The sequence below is a fragment of the Channa argus genome, chromosome 17, assembly GCF_033026475.1.
Source record: "Channa argus isolate prfri chromosome 17, Channa argus male v1.0, whole genome shotgun sequence".
Taxonomy (NCBI): domain Eukaryota; kingdom Metazoa; phylum Chordata; class Actinopteri; order Anabantiformes; family Channidae; genus Channa; species Channa argus.
Window position 1 is genome coordinate 1254034 of NC_090213.1, and position 15936 is coordinate 1269969.

Genomic DNA, 15936 nt, shown 5'->3' on the forward strand with positions numbered 1-15936 from the left:
AGGAGACAAACAGGGTACAGCCAGTGTCCACTGGATGCATCTCATCTGTCATGGGAACATCTCAGGTTCCCCCAGAAGGAGCTGGGCTATGTGGCTGGGGAGAGGAACATCTGGACAACCCAACTCTGCATAAGAAAATGAACGGATGGACGATGATTTCGCTCTGTATCTGCTGGAGCTGCACTAAGATCTATTTGAAAGAAAAAAAAAAAAAACTTCCTTTCTGCTCTTTCTCGCACTTGCACCTCGTGAAATGTGAACACTGATAGGACTTTGCTTTGATGTTTTCTCCTGGATTTCTGCTGCCTTGTAAGTCGCTTTGGATAAAAGCGTCTGTTAAATGCCTAAATGTAAATGGAGCTTTGTGATGCATAGTTGTACTTTATTAAAGGATTCACTTCTGCATCACCAAAAACAATGTTAAACAATGTTAAAACCCTGCAACGTCTGATCCACTATGACAGAAAATTACACTGATAGAAAACTTTTACTGGCTGAACACATTCACTTCATGAACCGGGGGGAGAGACAACAATGAGCTGAAAAGTTGGGACAAAGTGTGTTTTGGGGCTGATGTTTGTCTAAATTCCAAGTCCAACCTGAATGAGTGGTTGTGATTGTGTTTAATTAAAAAGCCGCATCCGTCTGTCAGGCTGACTGCATTTTTGGCTTGTTGTTTTACTGCCGATGCCAAATCTGAAAACTCCTACACAATGGAATACACAGCGAGCACTCACACCTTTTAATGAACCTGCACCACCTGCAGAGAGACACTGGCCCCTCACTCCTGGCCCTGTTTCCATTCCACCCCAATTATCTGGTGAGTGTTGCTTTCATCAAAGTGAGACAGAAATTGAATACGAATTAGCAGCGGGACCTTTTCTGACCTGAGCTTGTCTTCGTGTTGAAGTGATTTACATAGGCAAAGGCATTAATTGGAATGATTGTAATGGAAACAGTCGGTTGATACTGTCAGGAAGTATTGAATGGGTCTGGAACCGTTTGCTAAAGAGAAGATCAGAGACGTTTGTCTTTAGGGGTTTAGATTAATGGCAAAAAAAGGCAGTTTAAGCAATTGTTGCTGAAACTTACCAGAGGAAACTTCTCTTCTCAGTACATCAAAAATTCTCCTCACAGTGAAATCAGCAAACTGCTGCCAAAAGATCACCAGCTTTCAGTTTGTCCCTTCAGGAGTCGCCACAGCAGAACATGTTCTGCACTTTGAATTGACGTGTACTTATGCCGATGCCCCTTCTGCCACAACCCTCTTATTTTTTGTCCAGGATCGGCACCAAGGTCGCCCTTGGTGGCTGTGTGGGGCCACACTGGTGGGGTGGGATTTGAACCCGCTGCCTCCCAACCCAATGCTCTACCACAGAGCCACCAGGCCCCTTTCAGACATCAGCAAACTGCTGCAACAGTGAACTTATTAGCCTGCTCTAAAGCACTAGTTTGAATTTTGAGTCAATGAGCAGCTAAACGCTTCACCCAGCGGATTCTCCCTCCTTCCCAACAGTCAAAGCTCTCAATCTATGCTGATCAGCCCCCTCATTTTCTCGTGCCTCAGTATAAAGCTCGCCCTAATTTAGGAAGTGCAGCTAATCAATAACAGGCCTAAAGTACATCCATCTAAGTTTGACACTCTCAGCTTGGAGCAGAGAATAAAGTCACTGTGATGAGGCGAGAAGACGTTGTAGCTTTAAATTCACAGTTTGCATGAAAAACTGATTTTAAGAAGAAATAAAAAGGCACAGATGCAGCAAGTAAAAGAAAAAAGCAGCATTTTTTTCCGTTCTTTCCTTCCTCTCACTCTGCTTCACTACAGCTCAGTGGGAGAGTCGTGATAAAACGTGTTACAAACTGTTCCCTTTTCCTTCTGTCAGCTTCTTGCAGGAGAAGCCTGATTGAAAAACGTAACAAAAGAAACTGAAAGAAAAGGCACCAAGGCCGCCATGAGGATCAATTACCCGAGACAGCCCTGATCTTTCCACCATCTGAGAGTGTTTCGACCTCAGTGAATTTGATTATACACAGTCCAATAACATTGTGCCGCAGGTTCGCTGTTACTTGAATGTAAATAAGTGAGTGAAGACGTTCAAAGGATTAATCTAGTGTGGTGACGGGAGAGTCAAATATTTATACAGACAGACATTTAACCTCAAAAAATTACTTAATATGCTTTGAAAGTTGTGCAGAATGTGCCAATAACCAGTTTAGAATAAGAATAATTCACATCATCACATCAAACAGACAAAACAGTTCAGTTTAATCTAAACTTCCTGATTTCTGTTATGACAAATGCAAACTCTCCAAGTCTTAATAGGTATTTTAATAGGTATTGAACAGTCTTACCTAGAGTCCAGATGAGTGGTTTAAGGCTGGAGAAACACAAGGTGAACTCCCAGCAAGTGGGCGTAAAGAGCAAGGTGAGGAAAAGTCGATATAGCCCAGAAGAACATCCAGAAACATGAAGTCAGAGCTCAACAAATTGTACACAGGAAAATGTCCAGTATTTATACTAAGTGATGAGACAAAATGGCTGACAGGCGTTCAATTGAGGAGCTGAGTCAGGTGGTTAAACTGTTGGCAAAAGTGGGCAGTCAGATCAGGATGGGAGGGGCAGGTGAGGAGGAAACCGGCAGGAGAGGACAAGCTGGAGACATCTGGTGGTAGACGTGGGGAAATGTTTTTGGAGTTTATCGCCTCGACCAACGGCTTCGCTGACCCCAACCATTCGATCTTATTGTCTAAGAGTAGCAACTTACAACAGTGAGCCGTCTTTGTCTGAAACCAGGAAGTCATGAAGAAAACGACTCTAAATAAGAAGCAGGGCCGAGGTAGAATGGTAACAGAACGAGCAGGGGTGGGGGCTTGATCAAGGAGTAAAATGACATGGACGTAACAAAAAAAACTAAATACCAGCAAAACGTTGGCCGTCTATTAGAAAATCAGCCATAATGCATGTGTTTGGTTTTGAGATTTGCTTTTGTCTCCAGTCCAAAGGGTCTCATCGTTCAGTATTTGGGAACAGCCTGTTAGTGCACAGAGGGTCAATTAACATTTAAATCCTGGTGCTGTGTGGGAAGATTTGAATTATTCATGAAGTCATCAGTTTTGTACAAGCTGTGCGAAAAACAACATGCAGGATTTTGAACCTCTGAGTTTGCACCACGTCTGAGTGAATCTAATGAAAACAACAATGAAAGACATTGCACCTTGATGGTGAGAGGGTTCATCCATTGGTAGGGAACTCAAAGGTGGTGGCAAAGCTTACTGGTTAACCCTCTGCCCCAATGAAGAACAACTATCAGCTGTCAGTGACTCTTTAGTAACATATGTGTGTTCAAGGACTGAGAAGCACTTTTGCAATAATTCAAACCCCCGGACAGCTTCAGATTCATTTGATCTTCTTCTACGCATTTTTTACTTACTACTGCTGAATCGAATCAGAACAGCATCAGATTTGCAGATGACACAACATTATTTGTGGCTACATCAAATAACGATGAACCTGCATATGATACAGGGAGTTTAAGGTTTAAGGATGTGGACAACATTTCTCTGGGTTTTCTTCTGCTACATGCACAGCAATGTGACTTCTCTGTCAGCCGACTAGTTTCTTCTCCAGCTGCGATCGAACGTCATCACTGAGCGGACTGTAGATGATGAGGATCATTTCATCCTAAGTGTGGAAAGAAAAGCCCTGAACCACGTTTCAGCTCCTCAGTAAAAAGACAGTGAGTTACAGAAGCTGGTGGAGCTCTGTTTAGAGAAAGTCAGAGAATATGTGATGAAAAACATGCACAGAGAAATATTTAACGTTAATATACACAACAGTGTTGTGTGAAGAGAGTCAAACAAAGGACAAGAGAGATAAATATAAAATAAAAGGCGAAGGGGAAAAATAGAGTTTGAATGGAACCATTTTATCGGAGGTCAACAGAAAGGCTTTATCTCCTCAGCAGCCTGAAAAATCATCATCTCTGCACATTTCTCGGGTTTTTTCCCCTCCACAGTTTGACACAGCTAGAAAAGGAAAAGAAACACAGTGTGTTATCAGAAGGACTCAGCTGCAGAGTGAGCATTATATTCCATCAACACAAAAGAAAATGGAGAAAGTTTCTGTCAGTGACCGGCCAGAAAGAAATGGACAAGAAGAAGACACGAGGAAGAGGAAAGTAAGGAAAGGAAATGAGGAAGAAAACAGTAGAAGGACGAAAGAGTGAAGAGTGAAGTGAAAAAGGTTTGACCAAGAAAGCAAAGAAGAGGCTGTGTGTAAGAGTATATGCGACAGGACAAAGAGAAAAGAGAACAGGGTAAAAAAATACAGATATGAAAAGATGAGAGGAAATGTGAGCGAGGGAAGGGAAAATGAAATAAAGGGATGAAAATATGCAATGAAAGGACGGACTTCAGAGAGGACGGGTGGAAAAAAGGAAGAAGAGGAGAAGTAGGTGAAGTGGACATTTTAAAGAAACAGTTCCTTGATAAAGAGGAGGTGGTGGAGACACTAAGAGCAGATCATGAAAATAAAGCCCAGTAAGCAGCAGGGGACTTTTATTTCAAAAGGAACAACAGGAAGCTCTTTAACAATGCTTCCTCCTGCGTGCTTTTATTTTGAAACAGGCTTGCAGGGAGCTCAGCTAAGCACCTGATGGAGCTTTTTACTTTGTGATCAGAGCGTTCTCGCGCAGAAAACCCGGATTCCTCTGACAGCGATCAGCACGACGAGGACGGAGAAACAGCTGCTTTTACTGTGAAGGCTGGAGAATCCCTCAGTGGGGGTCTCTCATGTGCTCCACTGTCCCTCATCTTTTTAAACGAGTTACAGCAACATGATGTTCACATCAAGCACACTGCAGACTCTGTGCTGGATTCAGTACTTATTCTGGACTGAGAAGCTGATTCTTCTATACCTCCCTAGATTTTAAGCCACCGTGTGCTTGGTCCTGAGCCCTGATTTTAAAAACTATGTGGAACACGTTCTGGTGTCGTGGCCCCAGAAGGGACAAGCTGACATGCTTTCTTCTCTTTACTTTGAATTTGTTATATACGACCGGTGCCTCATTGTGTTGTGTGTAATCTGTAAGTAAGCACTCAGATGTAAAATAAAAAAGTTGTATTGGGACATTGCTATTTTACCTTTTTTGTCTTTTTAACTGAGCTCTTTTAACCTAGAAATATGGACAGGAAGTCAACACGCCCTTTCACTGATCTGTTCATGCACATGCATACACTTTTCTTTGCTTCAGCATCAAGAGGAGGAAGTGCCAAACTGCTAAATGACTAAACGTAAATGTACAAATTAATGCACAATCAAGAACATGAACACAAATGTCATGTCATGATTTAATGTCATAACCAAGTGTGTATGAGAGGTGAGAGAGTGTGTTTTTGTGAAATTCAAATAGGTGAGACGAATTGTGTGTGTCTGTTTGTGTGTGTGTCTGTTTGTGTGTGTGTGTGTGTGTGCGTGTGTGTGTGTGTGTGTGTGTGTGTGTGTGTGTGTGTGTGTGTGTGTGTGTGTGTGTTTTGGAATCACTGATGATGCCACTGATGGCTCACTGCTGCCACCTTCTGCTCCCTCACAGAATCCATGATGTGTTGGTGACCTCATGTCTCTGTTAGACACACGCCTCAGATCAGGGCTAATGTCTGCACTGTCAGTGCTCCTGTCCACAGCGGCTCTAAAGACAATGATGAATTTATTTTACTTTAAGCCAGGACTAAAGGCCAGTTCACACAGTGTGTTTTCTCCTTTGTATCACGAACACTCGGTCGCCAGCATCTGTACCTCATATGACTAAAGCCGAAAGGAACTAAGTTCACCTTCATAGTAGTCGTGTGAACATCTGTGCTGCCATTTTACAAGCCACTGACCCGTATGAGCTTTACAGCACAGGATAGGAGTCATCAGGAGCCAGCAGCTGCAGAAAGGCTGACACTTCCTGTAATACCTGAGCAGAACATCAGCTCCCTAACAAACAGGGCAGAGGATGGACGTCCTGCAGCAGCTGAAGCTCCAGACTTCCATCATGCTTCACTTGTCCACGGTCGTCACTGACATCCTGACCTGCTCCATCATCATTCGGCAGCGTTTCATTCATTCGGTTCAGAGGGTGATTGGCTGCAATCTGCCATCGCTGCACGAGTCCAGGACCCTGAATCGAGGAGGGAAGGATTAAAGTCTGCCCCTCTTTGAACTCTGGCAGGAGGCTGCACACATCAGGAGCAAAAACCTCCTGTTTCTTACCGACTGCTGCTGGCCTCATCAGCGAGGACCTACAGCCTGAAGTGACTGATGGAGAGAGGAAAGGATATACAGAAGAAACTGCTGCAAATCCCTGCTCTTAGAAAGATGAGACATGTGGATCGACTGCTTTCCTTATTGTTTTACTAGGCACGGAACGGAATGAGAAATTCAAACGACACGATCCAATCCAGAGTGTCTGGCTGCAGACCAAGATGGCCGACCACCACCATCAGCCGGAAGTCGTAGCAAGATGTTGTGGATTTCAGCAGCAGATGGACTTTTAGACTAAATATGGCTCCAGAAATGTTCTCAAGAGACTTGTGGCCGAGGTTCAAGTCGTCCATCTTGTCAGCCCTGTCTGAGCTTTGTCTTTCTGAGCGTCTCCCTACAAAGAAGCTTTTTACAATCACACTCAGCATAACTCTGCTGTGATGATAAGCAGCTGCATGGAAATCAACAACGTCATAAAATCCCTTTTAAAAAGGCAAAGCCTGCATGTGGAAAATACAAAGAGGAGCATGAGGATGGGAGATTTCACAGTTATGACCCGATGATGGATTTAATCAGCTTTAGTTAATGTACAGACGTCACATTGTCGGTTGTAGGTTAATATAGTGAGTGAGGTTCACACTGCCTGTTGTCAATGGAGACTTTTTTATTTGGGCTTTTTTTTTTGGCTGTTTTCTGTTTTCTAAAAGTAAAGGAGTCAAATTTCTATGTGTCCTTTCTGTTCCGTGGAACCAATCAGAAGCAGGTCACACAGTTGGCCAATGTGGATTTGTTCCAGCGCTGTGCTGCTGTTACTCGCATTTTGTGTCTGTTGCATGTTTTTTGTGTGAAAAATTGCTTGATGCTGTTTTCCTGAAAGGTTCAACATCTCTACATCTCCTCCGTCCGCAGTCTGAACACACTCTGTCCGTGAGGAAAACACACACGTGTGAACTGCCTGGTTATTTTGGGGGTCAGCTGTTGTTTGTCACGTCAGCAGGACCCCCCCCGTCCCCCCGTCCTCCCCCTGTCTCTGTCCACTGCCTCACACTGTCTCTTCCTCACCTCCTCTCCTTTACTGCACCGATCCTGGTAAGACAGTTTCCTCATTGTCCTCAGCTCCACTAATCCTTTTACTTATTGTTGTTTGTGTTCCTTCCATGATTCCATAACTTTTAACAACTTCTTTGCACGTAGCCGTTAAACAAGCTCCGAAACCTTGAATATAGACCACAGGTGAAAGACAGGACCGGCTTCCATAATAGCTGCCATGAATAATCCGTCATGTGTTTGGTAATGAATTTGAAGGTTATCTTCTGTTTAAATGACTGTGTCAACACTTTCTTTTTGCATCAGTTCTACCACATTGTGACAATCTGGTCTCTTGTGTGCTGAGACCCTGTAAAACCCACTTCAGTTCTACGTGATGGAGTTATTCAGATTTTGTCTTCAGTTTGCTTGTTACAAATGTTTGTGCGATATATTATTCATTCAACAGATGGTGTCAAAATGATTTTAAAGTAGTTTTGTACAAAATTGATTTTATGTGAAACCTATAATCCAAGAATGTTGCTGTATTACAAGCTTCCCATAAAGTTCATATTTGGGGCTTAAAGATGTTTTACCTGAGGTTGTTTCTATTATTTTGTCCCCTGTGTAATGAGTAGTTGGCGTCAACAGCCTAATTTAATTTGTTTTTTAGAGGGGGGGGTTTGATTTGCTGCGTAATACAGTGGGTGGAGCATAACTTTGCAGTGTCTGTGTGTGTGTGTTGTGCGGTGTTTATAACAGTGAGTCTCTGACATGAAGCAAAAAAGAACAGCTGAAGTTACACAAACACACACAGACACACACACACACCTAAACGTATGAAACAATATGTTAGTGTGTCTGCAGTGTGTGTGTGTGTGTGTGTGTGTGGCTTTATCAAGCTGTCTCACCATATTTGGATGCTCTCAGAATAGACAAGACTAAAACAGGTGTGTGTGTGTGTGGATCTCATCAACATGGAACTTTTGGATGTCGACTCTTCAAAGTGACAAATTGAGTTGATTTTAACCCAGTGGAAACCTGCTGTTGGAGTATTTCCTACTTTAGTTTTTTTTTCAAAGTGAGTAGCAGTGGTCCCCACAGTCCACTGCTGGACATGTAGGAATGTGTGTGTTTGTGTGTCAGAGTGGGGGTGGGAGCCTCACACAGCTAATTTTAACTCACCAGATACAATAACAGAGGCAGCTGGCATTTTGTGACAGAGCTGTGAGGAGAAACAGCCTCAGGACTCACACACACACACACACACACACACACACACACACACACACACACACACACACGTCCCATTCACAGTTTAATAGTTTGGGTTTGATGTTCTGAAAAGGGAATAAAACAGTCAGTGCTGATGCTGAGATTCCTGCTTCCAACGACAAATGTGCTTTTACAGTCAAGAGTGAACATGAATTGTGTCTGTAGCTCCAGAAAATCCAGCACAGTGATACATCTCCACTCCAGAGGATCCAATCTTCTTCTTTCTTCTTTACTTTTTAAGCTTCTAAACTTCCTGTTTTTAGAATAGGAACTTTTGGGGGCCACATACAGGAGTCATCTTAGAATATGTACATAGAACTATTCTGTCATTAACATGAAGGACTGCTTTGATGTGTCATTCACACCCAGAGATTCATCACATCAGTTTAGAGATTAATACAAATTTCAGATTCACTGACAAACGTTTGTAGACGTTAGGACAGAATTACTGTATTTTACCGCTTTCGTTGGAAAGTGTTGATGGCATTTTATTTACCACGAATCCCAGGACACTGAGGATGGAGACGTCGATGAAAGCAGCGAATGTGTTGGTGCCCCCCGAGGCTGACATGGTGCCCCCCCCCTCCTCCTCCTCCTCCTCCCCCCCGGATGCCGACAGCACTCAGAGCGGGGCGGCAGCTGCACCCTGTGGGGATTCCTCGGACTTCTTCAGCCCCATGGAGGAGTTTAGCAGACGGCTGGAGGACATCGTCACTGCCCACGGCTCCGCGTCCTCACTCCTGGACAGACAGGTGGGTCTGCAGACATTAGAAGTCAGTCCTGACCCGTTGCTGTGGAAACACACGCGCAAACACACTTTTGTTCGGTTTTGACTCTGGCAGGATGTGATGGAGGTGGAGTTAGAAAAGATGCAGGGGCAGGCAAAGGAGGACATCACAGTTGCCACGGCGACAGGTGAGTAATGCAGGAAATATTTCTGCTGCTATTATGGTTGTGGACAGATTATAGGAAACTGGGCACAGACTCAACAAGGGCCCCCAACCTTTTTTTGGTCCTTTCGTGGTAATTGTACAATTGGTTTTGGACATTTTGTGTCTGTTTTGGTTCATTTTGGACAGTGTAGGGTCATCGTTCACCTCCATGTCTTTTAAGTGAGCTCTAAAAAAGAAAGATGAACAATAACTCAGGCCCATACACTGACCCCTGAGCTTTTGAGCTTTTGAGCTGCTGGGTCTGCTGAGAATACTGACATTTCAGTTAAAAAGACATGAAATGCTCCATAACAACCACAAAGACGCAAGATGACTCAAAAACTAGTCTTAAACTATTCAGAAGAGGCAACAAATGAGCAAAAACAGACAGAAAACATTTGAAAACAGAAACAAAATGTTTAAAAATGCAGAGAAAACAGATTGACGCAAATAACCACGAACGCAAAATGACACGAAACTAAACAACAGACAAAATAACGTCTGAAGGCAAATGTAAAATTACAACAAGCAGACGTCATTTTGTCCTAATCCGTTCACGACTAATGGCTAATGATTGTCGCTGTTTGTCCCTCACCCCAGAGGTGTCTCTCATCAAGCAGAGTCTGAACAACGGCTCCTCCCCAGAGGAGAAACTGGAAGATGTGGTCAGCAAATACGCTCAGCTGGTGAGAACCTCTTACAGAGATGGAGATTCTTTGCTTTCTGAAACTGCTCACACAGAAAAGTGTGTGTGTGTGTGTGTGTGTGTGTGTGTGTGTGTGTGTGTGTGTGTGTGTGTGTGTGTGTGTGTGTGTGTGTGTGCAGGCGGTCCTGAGGAGCTGCGACGAGAAGAAGCTGTGTGTCCTGCAGCAGAGGTTGTCTGTGCTGCTGGAGGAGCGGCAGCAGCTGCAGGCTGAGCGTCGCAGCAGCACCGTCGCTCGCAGCAAACTGGAGGCTCTGTGCAGAGACCTGCAGGGGCACTACAAAGTCCTGAGGGTATGAGAGGGGGGGGGGGGGTCCGTCTGCTATTTTACAGGCTGATAATAGCTGATGAAATGCATGCACATTTCTGAAGCCCTTTCCCTCATCGCTCCTGGCTTCCAGGAGGAGACCCTGCAGCGCTGCAGGGAGGATGAGGAGAAGAGGAAGGAGATGAACAGCCACTTTCAGCAAATGCTGACGGAGATCCAGGCTCAGATCGAGCAGCACAGCGCCCGCAACGACAAGCTGTGCCACGAAAACACCAACTTGACCGACAAGCTGGAGAGTCTGATGAAGCAGTGCGAGCTAAGAGAGCAGGTGAGGGGGGGTCAGCAGGGTGAAAGGTCAGCATGTTAACCCTGTCAGGATCACAGACATTTGGATTTATGTTTGGGGTGTATGAGCTTCATGAAAACCATTAAAAGTGTTCAATGTTTTAATCAAGACTATGAAACTAGTCTTGTCTGGTCATTTAATGCTAAATGTTAATGTGTTAATTTAACCATTTAGTATAAAAAGTGGTGCAGAATTAACACACAATAAAAGCAGGTAGGTAGCTTGATTTACATTTGTTAATAATCAGCCTCATGGAACCCGATGCCTCAGTGCTAAGTGTTGATTCATTGACTAAATCCACTCATTGATCCTGATCATGAACGAAGTCAGACTGAACATTTGCTTGTTTTGATCTCAGTGAACTGAATATCTTTGGGTTGTGCAGCCATTTTTGTAAGAAACTGTCAGGAGGAGCTTCTACTTTTCCCCCGATTCGGATTTTAAAGAGCTCTTCCTCCGTCTCTGCAGAGTTTGGAAAAGATTAACCGGCACCACGACCTGGAGCACAAACTGACCGAAGCCAAACTGGAGCAGGCCAACGCTCTGCTGGCCGAGGCCGAGGAGAAACACAAGAGGGAGAAGGAATATGTGAGTTTCCCTCTGAGCTGCTCTGAGCGTTTCAGTGGAAGATGTGATTGGCGAATTTTGGGAAAAATAATTATGATAACGACTAAAATTAACGCAAGAATTCTCCTCTTTAAACGTCTCAGTAATTTAGATCAGTTTCACATAAACTTCACAGCTTTAAGGTGGCGGTGAAAACTAAATCATTAATGTCATTAATGATCACTTATTATCACGTTATACATTTTTGTTATTACATTGCTGAAGTGTACGGCGGCCCTGAGAGCTCATAGCACTGCAATTTAAAAAAAACACGTGCAAATAGACAAAACAGACAATAGTCAACACAGGCACAGCGATATTAAACACACTGCAAAAAGCCACGAGACAACAAAATCAAGAAAGACGACAACGCACATGTCTCTGACAGGGACTAAGCATCAACTATGTGCATGTACGTTTAGTTAGATTCATTAAGTATGTCAGCAGGATAATCATTAGCAAAATTAGTGCATCAGAAACTATGGCAACCAGTGTGTCCCAGTTATGGGAGTTTTTATTGTCCCCTGGAACCACAATCATGTAGACAGTAATGTCTGGGGGGGACAGTAGAATCTGATTCGTAATTGTACTTTTAGTTGCTCTCGGAGACGTTTCCGTTGTCGTCTTCGCTCCCTGCAGCATATTTCTTCATTTGATTGCTCTAATTGCTGCACCTGTGTTTTGTCTATTTGCATGTCTTCTCAAACTGCAGTACTTTGACCTCTCAGGGCCACCGTAGATACGAGTCTATTGGTGTTTTATTCTAATCCTCCTGTTTGCTAAGTTTTCCTCGTTGGTTTTCATTAAATCTCCTAAATGTGTGTCATACTTTTTAGACTGTGAAGCCTTTTCCAGCTGATCATTTGTTACACTTGTTAAAAACCATTGTCAGCAGTAGAAGTGAGTGCAGCAGTGGACGGAGGCTCCTCAGATTGACTGTGTACTGTCTCTGTCGCCGTAGTTGCTTAGGGAGGCTATTGACAAAACAAAGAAATGCTTCGCTATGAAGGAGCAGGAGCTGGCCATGAAGAAGAAGGTAAAGAAACGTCTGTAATGTGTCTCTGTCTGTTCCCCCTCTAACCAGTTACTGCTTCAGGCTGCTGAGTGGAAACTGCAGGCTCAGACACTCAGAGAGCAGGGGACTGTCATGCAAGCGCAGGTGAATATTCACCGACAAAACTAACACGCTGATGGGGACGAGGGCAAGCTGCACATTCACGTGTGTCTCACAGAAGGACAGGGCTGAAGACTTTAGCTTTTGTGTCATTTTTTAATGGAGCAAGAGATGAAAAATTAGCTTTAGGGTCCCCTCTCTGCTTAAATCACAAAGCTATGAACGATTAATGGCCTCCAGCAGCATGTGTGGCTCGTATTTAATGACGGATGAATTTTGTAATTCATCACTTAGAAGCGAGTCATTATCCCCCACACGCCACGTTTCAACATTTAAACAGTTTGGTTCATACAATAATGTGCTTGGACTGGCTCTGTGTTTTTGCGACCACGTTAACTTGAAAGTTCTGCATCTTTAGTTGGAGCCTGTGGCTAAATGATAGATAACTGTCCTAATGCCTGTCTCATTGTTTTGGCTGTCCACAGTTGACCCTCTACGGACAGAAGTTTGATGAGTTTCAGGAGACGCTGGCCAAGAGCAACGAAATCTACGTCCGCTTTAAAAAGGAGATGGAGAATGTAGGTGGTTACAGTTCAAAGTTTTCAAACTTTCCTGTCTTTCCTGACTTTGACTTTTTAAAACTCCCCTTCTTTTAGATGTCGGACAAGATGAAGAAACTGGAGAAAGAGTCCAGTCTGTGGAAGACGAGGTTTGAGAACTGCAACAAGGCTCTGATCGACATGATTGAAGAGGTGTGTTGATGTTGGTTTTCTTTTTGTTCGGTTCACATCATTTCCTCAATTCTCATTTTCTCCATCATTTTCTCCCGTTAAAGAGAACGGAGAAAAGCAAAGAGTACGACTTGTTTGTCCTGAAGATTCAGAGGCTGGAGAAGCTGTGTCATGCTCTTCAGGACGAGAGGAAAGTCCTCTACAATAAGATCAAAGAAGTCCGCTGCGCTAACTCCAACCTCCCAGCAAAGGTCTTTGGCAGCTCGAAGCTCAGCGACGACTCTGATGACAAATCAGCTCTCCTGACTCCTCTGGAGCTCCAGGAGCTGCAGGAGACAGACCCGGCCCTGACGGAGGACATGGCTCGTTTGAGGGAGGAGCAGGCCAAGCTGCAGGAGTTTGCGGTCTCCCTGTTGACCCCAGTTTCTGACAATGAGAACGACAACAATAATGATGTAGACCTGGAAGAAGACCCAGTGTCTGCTGCATTTAACCAGTTCAAAACCAAAAGTCAGGTCAAAAAAGAAGCGATTTCAGTTGCTGAAGAGCAAGTTGTGGGGGTAAAATTAGAGGCAGCAGAACCTGATTTCTCAAAGCCAGATAAAGCTGAGGAGGTCCAAAGCCCAGATCAGTCAAAACCTCAGAAGTCTTCTGATACAACGACAACAGACCCACAACCAGAAGTTCAAACACCAATCGAGGACAAAGAGGTGCAACACGTCCAAACTAATGAAGAGATCCAGCAGCAGCAGAATCCCACTGAACAGGTAAAAACATCAGAGGTCAAGGACATTCAGATCCATCCTCTGTCAGACCTAAAACTACAAGAAGTTGTAGCAGTGGGAGAGCAAGTAGTTCAAACACAAGTTGAGGACAAAGAGGTGCAACAAGTCCAAATAAATGAGGAGATCCAGCAGCAGCAGAATCCTGCTGAACCGGCACAAACACCAGAGGTTGAGGAAGTTCAGATCAATTCATTAACAGACCCAAAATCCGATAAAGCAGTAGGTCAAACAAAAGACAAAGAGGGGCAACAAGTCCAAACTAATGAGGAGATCCAGCAACAGCAGAAACCTCCTGAACAAGTGCCAACACCTGAGACTAAGGAAGTTCAGGACCTACGTCCCTCAGACCCAAAAACGGAAGCAGCAGAGGCTAAGATCCTGGAGGAGACTGGTGAAGTCAAACCAGTGGAACCAGTGGAAGAAGACAAAACCCAGCAGCAGCTGAGTGAGTCGCTGCAGGTCTCAGACAAAGCACCAACCAAGTCAGAGCCAGCAGCACCTTGTGAAAACCTGCAGAACACTGCTGCATCCTCCACGAAGCAGCCACCAAAGAAGAAAAAGAAGAAGAGCGGGAAAAATGCTAACTAACATCTAAGTTTAGGATGTGAACAAGGTGTGTGTGTGTGTGTGTGTGTGTGTGTGTGTGTGTGTGTGTGTGTGTGTGTGTGTGTGTGTGTGTGTGTGTCTGATGTGAGAATACAGTGGGAGTGTGTTCCAGCCTTTTGTAAAGGTTCAAAATCCAAATTCTACAGCAGTTTGTCCTGTGTCCTCCAGAGGACAGACAAACAAAGCCAACATTTAGTTTGTCCAAACTAGTTTCTGCTTCAAACATCTGTGCAGTGAAAATGTTTCAATGACTCCAATAAAGTGACTCTGACAGTTTGACATGTCTACGTGTCCTTTGATTTGTCTAAAATGAAACAGTTATTTCTCCTGCAGCTTGTGCAGAAACACTGACGATTGCAACCGACAGAGCATCTTAACCCCTCACCATTTTAAGCTGCAGCCGGGGACACCTGCAGAAAGTAACAGAGAGAGACAGAGAAGACACAGAGTTAATTCAAAGACATTTGCTCACACACAAGTTACCCACCCTGTCCAGAGAGGGTGTGGGGGTCCAACATCATTAGTCCTAAAACTCAGGACGTTTGGCCTCTAGATAAAAAAGCTGCAGGACACACCTGGTGTGTGGGCTGGGATTTGAACCTGGAGACATTTCTACACCAGCCCGACGTCCTACAAACTGTGAAGTGACTGTAAAGCTGCAATATGACTAACTATGCACTAAGAACCTAACCTGAAGAACATCTTCAACCACCTGGTTCACTGAGAAGCTCCCAAACACCTGGATGCAGTTCCAGCTCACAGACACTAGATGGAGGCCAAACTCTTCCAGCTGAATTTTAAGGCCACAGGTTTGGAGACACACCAGTTCTGTTTAAACTGAAACTGAGCCTCCGTTTTTCATTTGTCGTTCACTTTAACAGCTGAGTCCCAGCATCAGATCTGCTTCTAGTCCGGCCACCAGAAACACAAACCATGCACTCACTCACGTTCGTCAGTCCATCACTCCCATGGTTTTTAAGCTGTTTTGATGGCATTTTCTACTAACTTTCTACTTTCCACTAACTAAATGTAGGCACCAGAAATAAGTCCCGGATAGTAGGAAAGCTTGACTGACATCTGAGTGTGTGAGTGAATTTTCTCCTTCTCGCTCTGTCACGTTAAGACAAATGAAGATGTTTTTCCAATGAGCTGCAGGCAGGAAACCAAAGTTACTGCAGGGGCAAACAGAGCGATGGGACATGTTCAATATTGGCTGTTTCAGACTATGTCAAGTCTCAATTCTTAATGCAATAAAATGAACCAAAAGTTAAACTTCACAGCTGAAGAAAAAAAGCTTAGA

At 44.1% G+C, this 15936-nt stretch overlaps 1 protein-coding gene across 3 annotated transcripts; it reads left to right on the forward strand.

Moving 5' to 3' along the window:
- Positions 1–7164: 7164 nt before the first annotated feature.
- txlnba (taxilin beta a) lies at positions 7165–14915 on the forward strand. Of its 3 annotated transcripts, XM_067482599.1 has the most exons (12): positions 7165–7333; positions 9054–9297; positions 9388–9460; positions 10078–10163; positions 10303–10473; positions 10582–10776; positions 11263–11382; positions 12485–12559; positions 13000–13092; positions 13171–13266; positions 13350–13859; positions 13893–14915. In XM_067482599.1, the coding sequence occupies exons 2-12, from the start codon at positions 9064–9066 to the stop codon at positions 14616–14618; spliced, it is 2379 nt and encodes a 792-aa protein (XP_067338700.1). In that variant the 5' UTR covers positions 7165–7333; positions 9054–9063; the 3' UTR covers positions 14619–14915. The 3 variants fall into 3 exon arrangements, with proteins under 3 accessions (XP_067338700.1, XP_067338699.1, XP_067338698.1); XM_067482598.1 differs by lacking the exon at positions 12485–12559 and adding an exon at positions 12362–12436 and having other exon boundaries at positions 7166–7333; positions 13350–14915; XM_067482597.1 differs by having other exon boundaries at positions 7166–7333; positions 13350–14915.
- Positions 14916–15936: the final 1021 nt, after the last annotated feature.